This window comes from Rana temporaria, chromosome 8 (assembly GCF_905171775.1).
Source record: "Rana temporaria chromosome 8, aRanTem1.1, whole genome shotgun sequence".
Classification (NCBI taxonomy): domain Eukaryota; kingdom Metazoa; phylum Chordata; class Amphibia; order Anura; family Ranidae; genus Rana; species Rana temporaria.
Window position 1 is genome coordinate 119309607 of NC_053496.1, and position 11947 is coordinate 119321553.

The 11947-nt window shown below is 44.3% G+C and overlaps 1 protein-coding gene across 1 annotated transcript in view; it reads right to left on the reverse strand.

The window, feature by feature from the left end:
- The window catches only part of POLR3A (RNA polymerase III subunit A), a 103072-nt gene extending 91197 nt beyond the window's left edge, over positions 1-11875 (reverse strand). Inside the window, 4 exon segments of the mRNA XM_040320606.1 lie at positions 216-387; positions 1651-1788; positions 6482-6617; positions 11653-11875. Coding sequence (XP_040176540.1) covers positions 216-387; positions 1651-1788; positions 6482-6617; positions 11653-11693 — 487 coding nt within the window. The 5' untranslated portion in view covers positions 11694-11875.
- Between the last annotated feature and the right edge of the window lie 72 nt (positions 11876-11947).

Here is an 11947-nt window from a genome sequence, read left to right on the forward strand (position 1 = left end):
CCATTAACTAGTTCTAGGAAGATAAACCAAATGACTAAAAAAATACATGTCTATATAAATATTGTCTAACTGGGAATACTAATGTGTTCTGAATCACTCAGCAGTCAAAAAACATTCAGCCCAAGTTAACCCATTCATGCACAGGCACACATTTGCCAGTTTAATACTTAAAAACAAAAACCCCATAAAAATGGCAAAGATCTACAATTCTGTACCATTAAAAGCACCACAATACAGACAAATTGTCTTCTTGCGACATTTATCTGAAATTTTCTTCTTTAAGCCCCTCTTCTGCAGGTAGGTGAGGCCTGGCTTCTTTAGGAAGTCCAAAAACAGTTTTCTCTCTTCTAAAGTCAGCATGATGTGGGAGCAAGTTTTACAGATCATCTGAAAAGGAAAGCCAAACATGAGTTACTTATCACATTGTCATTGTATGAAAATGTTAACTACAAGACCCGATCTGCAAAAGTTAGCACCTCATCTAGTTGACTTGTTTATTGAATATGAATTTCCCATGGCTTTTATCCCGTTCCTGATTTCACTACTTTGTTACTTTTTGTTTGGACGCCAGAGTAGCTAAGACAGATCAGGTGAAGAAATTGTACTTAAAAAGAGAAGTATGGGTTGGTTTGTTTTTCCAGATTCATAATTACCCGATGCTGCGTCTGTCCCCCACCGGCTCTCGAGGGATCAAACACTGCTGATTGCTCAGTTCTTAGAGCTCTCTGAGCAGAGAGCCAGTGACTGTCGGTCACCGGCTCTCTGTTCTGCCCCCCACTTTCACTGGAGCGCTGGGCTGTGGAAGGGGCAACAGCCGGCTCAGGCTCTCAGCGGCTCACCGAGGCTGAGTCGGGTGCCGTTCCAGGTGTCTGGGCAGATCCTGACCATATGGTTGCAATCTTGCCTGGACTGAATATGACGTCAGCAGACAGTGGGTTCAGCTCGCTGTCTGCTGAAAACAGGTCACAGGACTGCAAAATAAACCGCACTCCTGTGATCCACAGGAGAAGTACAGCTAAACGAGCTTTGGCTGTACTTCTTCTTTAAAACATAATTTTTTTGGTAACCCTGTGAACAACACACTTCCTGCCCTTAGGTGGCTACATTCACTCGCTGCCCTGTATCTTAGAAGAAAGCAATGGATGTCACTAAGGCTGCTCTCCTGATATGGTCTGCAAACAAGAAGGAAGGTGGAGGGGAATTAGTGATTGACAAGTACAACACATTTCAACAATATTCGCAGGTATTTTCTCTACATGCTGAAAGGGTTCTTAGCCAGAAATAAAAAACGATTGCCACATAGCAGTACATTAATATTTTGTTTTAGAGTTTAGCTTGAACTTGGGAGGTGGAAAAAACAAAACAAAAAAAAAACCAGGTCTGCTCATTACTAGTGTAGCGCCCCCTAGGGGCTCCTTACACCACTAAATCTGGTCTCAAGATCCTGAGGAAAAAAAATGTGTAGGAATGACTTCTACACAATATTCTCATGGTATTTGGAATCCTTACCATTCCCTGAATCACATGAGAAGCTGGGATGTGGAGAGTTTTTTTTTCATATTTTCTTCCATTTTGTTTGTTTCTAATAATTAACTTTTTCTTTAGGCAAATAAACCAGAAAATAAATGCAATCAATTCGAAAAGTCTCACCTGTAAAATTCCAATGACCGCTTTAAAGTATCCTACATGGAAGCAAGGTAACTCCAAATCTAAGTAACCATAGTGACCCAAACAATCTGCCAAGTTTTTCCCACAAGTCTGGCAAGGTCGGTCCTTCTCACTTGTACCCTAAATAAATATACAAAATTAAAAGTCAGAAGTCTATTTTATATATTTGTTTAGCTTTAAAGCTGAGCTCCTGGCAGACACAGGTGAAATACATATTGGAGGGCGGTTTTACTCATCAAAAGATTTTCTTTAATTCCGGATCACAGCACAGCCAGCCTAGAGATCTGACTTCTCTCTACTGCAGAGAAGTAATTCAACTAGGTCTGGGTCTTGTCCGTACCCCCAACCTGTGATTGGACAATAAAGGAGAAGAAGCAGATTGAAGAGCTCGTCTCTATCACTCGTCAGCATTTTCTTGGTTAGCATATGAGCGCTGCAGAATGATGGATTGGTTGCTTTTCCCTCTCCCAGTCTGAGCTGTGCAGTCACAGGGAATTCATGATGCCGACACCAAGCCAAATTCAGGTACCAAGGCTCGTTCTAAAAAATATATAGTTTACTGATTTTTATTTATTTTTATTTAACACATACCTGCATGAATGTATGTTTAATTATATCTGCCTGGAGCTCAGATCATATAAGTTCACAAGCACAAAATAATTATCATCATGTCAACCTTCTAAACAGAGCACAGATCTCATCCTGGTAACATGGATATTGCCAATTTGTATACATCTACAGACCATGATGAGGGAATCCCTGCAAGTAGAAAACCTTTACATGAATCAGGTAAATATAAAGATCAATTCATTTTGTGATTGAATTGTTGAGATGTTATAGAACTACTTACCTTTGGTAACAAATTAAGCCATTACGATGGGCCACCATAGGGAGGCACCCAATGCCAATATTTTATGAACATGGTAGAAGTTACACAATCTGTGAACATCTCTTGCTCAAATTATGTTGTAGTCTATGGCTTTAATTCATACACAATACACTATATTCGCTGAATTAAATTGATGACGTTTTTAATGAGTCCAGGTTTAAAATTCAATATGAAAGATAGTCTACAAAGTATACACTTCTAGTACAGCAGAATATCCGTACATGGGGACAGACTGGTAAGTGACCTGTTCCAAACTAACAGAAAATCAATTCCTAGACTGAAAGAATTTCTATTCCCCCACATAGACTGGTATTCCCGCTATCACTTTCATAGTGCTTAAAACAAAACTGCTCTTGAGAAAGCCTGGATGTGACGAAATGTGTTGGGCGCCGTAGTGGCAAACTGACATCACAAACAGGAATTGTACATGGCTTGGAAGTGTGGTGTACAGAGACCCAGTGAATGTTCCATTGGGCTAGATGAGCACCCATTACATGCGAGTTTTACAGAATTATTTTAATAAAGATTGTTTAGTTTCTATGAATGTCTCCATCTATATTATAATAATTTATGTACCCCACTGGAATTGACAAGTTTTGGCATGAGAAGTAGGCAATCTGAAATACCATCTACTGTGGAAATATCTATAAACTGTTTTGACCTGCTTATTGATTTAAAAGGACAAAGTAAAATTTTAACAACAAAAATTATAAAATGCACATTTTTTTGCAGGTAAAAATAAAATAAAAAATAACATTTTTTTGTTGTTGCTGAAACCTCTAAAGCATTGCACCAGCGATCAGCGCATTGATGATGTAATGCCGGTCTCCTGCAGACCTGTCAGTCTGTGTGCCCGTACATCATATGGGCAAGCAGATACAATCTGACAGGAAGACTCAATGAACTCCCACAGCACTGAGGACTGTGAATGAGTGACAAGCCCGGGTGGGCGGAGCCTCAATGGGCCACATCACTAGCTGTCAGAGTGGGGGATTGGGGGCCGATCTGTTCATAACATGTTACACTCTGAATCTGGGTGTAACACAGGGTTTGACAAATTTGCTTGGAATCTAGGAGCCAGCTAAAAAAAGTTAGGTGCCAGAAAAAGCGCCAAGCTCGCACGCAGAAGCGAACGCATACGTGAATAGCGCCCGTATATGTAAACGGTGTTCAAACCACACATGTGAGGTATCGCCAGGATTGGTAGAGCGAGAGCAATAATTCTAGCCCTAGACCTCCTCTAACTCAAAACATGCAACCTGTAAAAAAAAATTAACGTTGCCTATGGAGATTTTAAAGGGTAAAAGTTTGTCGCCATTCTACAAGCGGACGCAATTTTGAAGCGTGACATGTTGGGTATCAATTTACTCGGTGTAACATTATCTTTCACAATATAAAAAAAAATTGGGCTAACTTTACTGTTGTCTTATTTTTTAATTAAAAAAAAGTGTATTTTTTTCCCCAAAAAGTGCGCTTGTAAGACTGCTGCGCAAATACGGTGTGACAGAAAGTATTGCAACGACCGCCATTTTATTGCCTAGGGCGTTAGAATAAAAAATATATATGTTTGGAGGTTCTAATTAGAGGGAAGGAGATGGCAGTGAAAACACTGGGGAAGCTCCATTAGAATTGCTGGTTTACTTGTCATGCCAACGGCCACCAAAAGATGGGGCCAGATCACAGAAGGAAGCTTAGGCCTGCAGAAGGCCGCAGTCTCAATTACAGGCCAAAGCGGCCCGCCTCGACCGCGCGGCGGGGGAGCATGGAGACACAGGTAATTGAGGCCGCGGCTTTGCGGCCTTCTGCAGGCCTAAGCTTCCTTCCTAGTGCGCCAGGTCGCTAATTCTAATCGCAACTGCAATGGGATTCTGTCGAACCCTGGTGTAACACGTTAAAAAAAAAAGAAAAAAAAAAAAAAAAAGAGGAGCTCTTGGTGAGTTCAGCCCCAAAAGGGGTATAGTGTGCAGATAGAATTCACCAGTGTTTACATAATATTCATCTGCTGCACCCTATATGGACTTGTCACTTCATAATATTTTTCACTAATTTTATACTTTGCATTTTGCAAAATTTCAAGCCAATGATTGGATAACTTATAGCACTTTATTAGGATTTCGGCTTCTATACAACATTTTCACAGGTAAACGTATTGGAAGTACAAATTAGAGGTATACATGCACTTGATAGATATACTTGCATTCAATGAGTACGGAATAAATGTTTTTGGGGGATTTGTTGAATAGTTTGGGGGGTTAATTTATTTTGAGTGCTATATTTTTGCTTTAGATATCTCAGCAGCTTATAAAAGGTGGAAGGATTATCAGTGTGGAAACCATCCCTGCAGTGGGTCTGGTGCATTTTGCACAAAAACCACTGTGCATTTTTTGGCTCGTTTTATCCACAGAAGCAAATCAATCCAATCTCTCCACCATGGCCAAGACCAAAGAGTTGTCCAATGATGTCCGGGACAAGTTTGTAGACTTACACAAGGCTGGAATGGGCTACAAGACCATCACCAAGCAGCATGGTGACAACAGTTGGTGTGATTATTTGCAAAAGGAAGAAACACAAAATAACGGTCAATCTCCCTCGTCTGGGGCTCCATGCAAGATCTCAACCTCGTGGAGTTTCAATGATCATGAGAATGGTGAGGAATCACACTGGAGAATCTTGTCAATGATCTCAAGGCAGCTGGACCACAGTTACCAGGAAAACAATTGGTAACACACTACACTTGTTTAGGACTGAAATCGTACAGCACCCGCAAGGTCCCCCTGCTTAAGAAAGCACATGTGCAGGCCCGTCTGAAGCTTGCTAAAGAACATCTGAATGATTCAGTGGAGAACTGGTGAAAGTGTTGGTCGAAGAGACCAAAATCAAGCTCTTGGGCATAAACTCAAACCACCATGTCTGGAGGACGAATGCTGCCTATGACCTCAACACCATCCCCACCCGTCAAACATGGGGTGGAAACATTATGCTTTGGGGGGTGTCTTCTGCAATGGGGACAGGACAACTTTACCACATCAAAGGGACGATAGACAGGCCATGTACTGTCAAATCTTGTGCGGGAACCTCCTTCCCTCAGCCAGGGCATTGAAAATGGGTCGTGGATGGGTATTCCAATGACCCAAAACACACAGCCAAGGCAACAGAGCACATTAATCCCATAGAAAATATGTGGAAGGAGCTGAAGGTTCAAGTTACCAAACGTCAGCCTCGAAACCCTAATGACTTGGAGAGGATCTGCAAAGAGTGGGACAAAAGCCCTCCTGTTGTGTTGCAAACCTGGTGACCGACTAAAAGAATGTCTGACCTCTAATTGCCAACAAGGGTTTTGCCACAAAGTACTAAGTCATGTTTTACGAAGAGGTCAAATACTTATTTCACTTTATAAATGCAAATCGATTTGTAAAACTTTCTTGAAATGTGTTTTTCTGGATTTTTTGTGATTTTGTCTCATTGTTAAAATAAACCTACAATTAAAATTATAGACTGACCTGACCATTTCTTTGTCAGTGGGCAAACATACAAAATCAGCAGGGGATCAAATACTTTTTTTCCCATATTGTATATAGATCTTTACACACATATCAAACAATGAATAGACATTCCGAAAGTACATTACTGTATTTACAGGTTTCACCATAGGCATCTCTACTGGTGAATTCTGCAAACACAGTATAATGCCACTACCCTGCCTCTCCAGAGAACACTTTGCATTCAAAATTCATCAGGCCGGTTGCTCAGCCTGGGACTTGGAAGTACGTGGAGATACCTGAAATAACAGTGTCTACTTCAGTGATTTCCAGGAGCATTGGTAAGGTATGTTATTGTACATAGTTGTATTGGGTCCAAGCTGGATATGTCAGTACAAGTAACTATATTTAACACAGATGTTACAATCAAACCAGCAGTCCATACCATGCGATGATCCAGTACTCCATAAGACAAAGGTGTGCGGCTGTTGTCTTGGCTGTACAGGCTCTTGCTTACCACCTGAATGTGTGCCTGCTGTCTCATCTGCTCTGCAGACTTTACTCCAAAACAAATGTGGCTTCTGGAGACCAAAGACAAAAATAAATAGTTAATTTGAGGTCAGTAGCTTGGCTGATACAAATATTGATGTTGAACAGTTAATATGCAGAAGATATACATATATGTGAACCGTTTAAGCTGCCAAATGATTTGTTACTACTCCCATTCTGAGATTTATACAGCTCTGCCTCATAGTTTAGCCCTGTGTAGCAGGACAAAAGACCTGATTTTCTCCTGCTACAGTTCAGTAACATTTTCCAGTCTTGTCCCTGCCCCAGCTTGTTACTGGACAATAAAAGGAGCACCCCAACTCACTCATATCTCCTGCCAACCTCCGCTCTTAGGGCCCTTTCACACGTACGACAAACAGTCCGTTTTTTTACAAGTCCGTTTACGGACTTGTAATGTATCCCTATGGGATTGCAGACGTTAGCGGATGATGCATCCGCTAACGTCCGCAAAGATCCACTTTTGCAGACGGAAGAAAACCCTATTTTTCTTCCGTCTGGCGGAACGGATCGGATGAATACGGACACACGGTCCGTATTCATCTGATTCCCCATAGGAGAGAGCGGAGGAAAGACAGGGCGGTCTCTGCACAGTGTGCGGGGACCGCCCTGTCCGCCGACAGCTTAGCGGGGATTTACAGATGACCCCCGCTGAGCCGACGGACACACACGGGGCGGATCAATACGGATCCGCTCCGTGTGAAAGGGCCTATCAGCATACATAGTTACATAGTTAGTCAGGTTGAAAAAATGATTGGCGGTCAGTGGGAAGAATGCCCCTTACATTGGCGGTCAGTGGGAAGAATGCCCCTTACATTGGCGGTCAGTGGGAAGAATGCCCCCTACATTGGCAGTCAGTGGGAAGAATGCCCCCTACATTGGCAGTCAGTGGGAAGAATGCCCCCTACATTGGCAGTCAGTGGGAAGAATGCCCCCTACATTGGCAGTCAGTGGGAAGAATGCCCCCTACATTGGCAGTCAGTGGGAAGAATGCCCCCTACATTGGCAGTCAGTGGGAAGAATGCCCCCTACATTGGCAGTCAGGGGAAGAATGCCCCCTACATTGGCAGTCAGTGGGAAGAATGCCCCCTACATGGCAGTCAGTGGGAAGAAGCCCCCTACATTGCAGTCAGTGGGAAGAATGCCCCCTACATTGCAGTCAGTGGGAAGAATGCCCCCTACATTGGCAGTCAGTGGGAAGAATGCCCCCTACATTGGCAGTCAGTGGGAAGAATGCCCCCTACATTGGCAGTCAGTGGGAAGAATGCCCCTTACATTGGCAGTCAGTGGGAAGAATGCCCCTTACATTGGCAGTCAGTGGGAAGAATGCCCCTTACATTGGCAGTCAGTGGGAAGAATGCCCCTTACATTGGCAGTCAGTGGGAAGAATGCCCCTTACATTGGCAGTCAGTGGGAAGAATGCCCTTACATTGGCAGTCAGTGGGTAGAATGCCCTTACATTGGCAGTCAGTGGGAAGAATGCCCCTTACATTGGCAGTCAGTGGGAAGAATGCCCCTTACATTGGCAGTCAGTGGGAAGAATGCCCCTTACATTGGCAGTCAGTGGGAAGAATGCCCCTTACATTGGCAGTCAGTGGAAGAATGCCCTTACATTGGCAATCAGTGGGAAGAATGCCCCTTACATTGCTGGTCAGTGGGAAGATTGTCCTGCACTCCAGAAAGAGTTAGTTCTTATTCACCAAAGAAAGGCAGGTCTCGCCTCCCCCTGGGCCATTGTTAGTGCACTGCTTATCAAAACGCCCTCCCCAGCATTGAAACAAACAGGCAGGAGACCGAGTCACATCCAGCAAAATACCTGCCAGGGTAATGGGATTTACACAGCGGGACATACTTTGTTTTATCTGTTCAAAAAAACTGAGCTGTCCCATGTCCAGTGCTCAAATCCTGCGTTATTTCAAGCAGAGAAACAAGCCTTCCCAAATGGCACCCTAAGCAGAGAAAATGCATTGCACGGAGGCACTCCTTCCACCATATTCCTAGGTAAGAGAGACACATCACTTGTTTCCTTCCCCAGAAAGGGACACCCAGGCAAAAAAACAGCAGAAGACACGCTTGTCATGTCACTTTACTTGCCCGCCTGAAGAATGCTCTGTTCCCCGTCACGTACTCCGCCCCACTCCACTCTGATCCCCGCCTCGCTGTATGCCAAGCCACGCACTCCGCCCCGCTCTCCTCCAAGCCACACACTCCGCTCTACGACAAGCCACACTCTCCACCCTGATCCGCTCTCCGCCCGCTGACTTCTCTAATCTGAAGTATCGGGTGAAGCATCGGGAGCATTTGCGTGAGTAAATGCTCGGCATCTGTCCTGATACTAGTATTGGGACAACCCTACTGTAAATTATTCAATTCTGCAAATGTGCAGCTCAGTTTACATGCCAGAGAATGCAGAGAGCAGGTAGGCATCTTTTTGCAGAAAAGACATTGCAGGTCTGAATAACAGTGAAAGTTTAGCTCCGCTAGACCTCGTTCACACCATATGTGCATAAAAACGTCTAGAAAAAAAGGATTTGACTTGCATAGGCTTGTTCACACCATGTGCAAGGACGTGTGTACTTTATACATAGCGTATACAGTCACAGGCCACTTTAGTGCCCGCTAGTATTGGGTTGGACCCCCTTTGCCTTCAGAAATGCCTTAATTCTTTGTGGCTTAAATTAAAAAAAGGAAACATTCCTCAGATCTTTTGGTCCATAGTGACACGATGGCATCACGCAGTTGCTGCAGATCTGACGGGTGCACATCCATGATGCAAATCTCCACCACATGCCAAAATTGCTTGATTGGATTGCGATCTGGCGACTGCGGTGGCCATTGGAGTACAGAGAATTCATTGTCATGTCAAGAAACCAGTGGTGAGAGGATTTGAGCTTTGTGACCTGGTGCATTATCCTGCTGGAAGGAGCCATCAGAAGATGTACACTGTAGTCATAAAGGGATGGACATGGTCAGCAACAATCCTCAGGTAAGTCGTGGAGTTTAAACAATGCTCAATTGGTACCAAGGAGCTCAAAGTGTGCCAAAAAAAATACCCCCCCCCCACCACCATTACACCACCACCAGCCTGAACTGTTGATACAAGGCAGGATGGATCCATGCTTACACCAAATTCTGATTCTACCATCTGAATGGAATTTGAGGCTCATCAGACCAGTCAACATATTTCCAATCTTCTACTGTCCAATGTTGGTGAGCCTGTGAGAATTGTAGCCTCATTTTTCTATTTTTGGCTGACAGGAGGGGCACCCGGTGTTGTCTTCTGATGCTGTAACCCATCTGCTTCAAGGTTCCATGTGTTGTGTGTTAAGGGATAGTATTATACATACCTTCGTTGTAACGAGTGAGCATTAGAATTACTGTTGCCTTTTTATCATCTCAAACCAGTCTACCCATTCTCCTCTGACATCCACAAAGCATTTTCATCCACACAACTGCCGCTCACTGGATATTTTCTCTTTTTCTGACTATTCTCTGTAAACCTTTGTGAAAGCACTTGGCTCTCACACTGGGGCTGCAGTGGCGGCATTTTTCAGGTGCTATTTTTTTTTTTAGCCCAAAAGCACCTGCAAAAAATCCCAAAGTGAAAGAGGTCTTAGTGCTCTTGGGACAAGTACACACTATAAAGGAATATGCCATGTTTATATTTCATGTCTGCGGTTTACAACCATATTTGTAATATGTAATATGGCCGATTTACGTCCGGGAAGTGGTTTTGAAATCCTGACTGGACGTCCTGCAAAATTTCATGCCGCGCGCGCCCGTGGGGGCGCGCAGCGCGGCGATCGGTGATGCAGGGTGTCAGTCTGACACCCTGCATCTCCGATCTCGGTAAAGAGCCTCCGGCGGAAGGCTCTTTACCACGTGATCAGCCGTGTCCAACCACGGCTGATCACGATGTAAACAGGAAGAGCCGTTGATGGCTCTTCCTCACTCGTGTCTGACAGACGCGAGTAAAGGAGAGCCGATCGGCGGCTCTCCTGACAGGGGGGGTTCGCGCTGATTGTTTATCAGCGCAGCCCCCCTCGGATCGCCACACTGGACCACCAGGGAAGGACAAAAAAAAAAAAAGCCTGAAAAAAAATAAAAAAGCATTAAAAAAAAAAAAAAAGATGCCAATCAGTGCCCACAAATGGGCACTGACTGGCAACATGGGAATCAGTGCTGCCCCACAGTGTCCATCAGTGCCACCCCACAGTGTCCATCCGTGCCCAGTGCCCATCTGTGCCACCCATAAGTATCCATCAGTGCCACCCATAAGTGCCCATCAGTGCCGCCTATGTGTGCCCATCAGTGCCGCCTATGTGTGCCCATCAGTGCCGTCTATGTGTGCCCATCAGTGACGCATACCAGCGCCGCCAATCAGTGCCACCTCATCTGTGCCCGTCAGTACTACCTCATCGATGTCTATCAGTGTAATTTTTTTTCAAAATTTTCAGTCTTTTTTTAGTTGTTGCGCCAAAAAAAAAAAAAAAAAAAAAAATCGCAGAGGTGATCAAATACCACCAAAAGAAAGCTCTATTTGTGGGGAAAAAAGGACGCCAATTTTGTTTGGGTACAGTGTAGCATGACCACGCAATTGCTATTCAAAGTGCGACAGTGCTGAAAGCTGAAAATTGGCTTGGGCGGGAAGGTGCGCAAGTGCCTGGTATAGAAGTGCTTAAGGAAGGAATAATCCTTCTAATAGGGTCACTCATTCTGGCAGTAACGGTCTAAGAAGGGATTGCATCCATTTCAGAGAGATCTCCCTCACTTCCTGTTGGGGCTACAAGAAACGGAAATGAAGGGAAATCTCCCCAATGGGTCAGAGATGTCAAAACCTGTGACAGTGCTTTATCCATTCTATCCTAAAGAAAGGTCCTGGCTTTAGATACACTTTAATATTATGGTGTGTCTTCCAGGACTGCAATGTACACAGCTTTCTTCCAGACAAGTATTTATCTGAAAACAGGGCGAGTGCCTTCTATACTCAGGGAGAGCAGAGCACACGTCTCCGTATAAAACTTCCTATCACACACCAGCGGCACTCACATCTTTTTCGCCACATCGGTTTCCCTGAATTGCTCCTTCATGTTGCCCCCGTGCTCCAGCCGTCACCCCACTCTTCATCTACACGTGAGCTCCCCCTACTTCACAACATGAGAAGCATTTCATTGGTTGCCTATATCACTTCCGGGAGACCTTCACCGCTACCATAGAGCTGCATGGAACAAACGTCAACCTGCTCTCCAGCGCCACCGTCAGGACTACGGAGCTATTTTATTTTTCCTGGTAGAATTCTTCATTCTCTCCTGTCGCTCCGGACTACTCTTTCTTCTAATGAAAA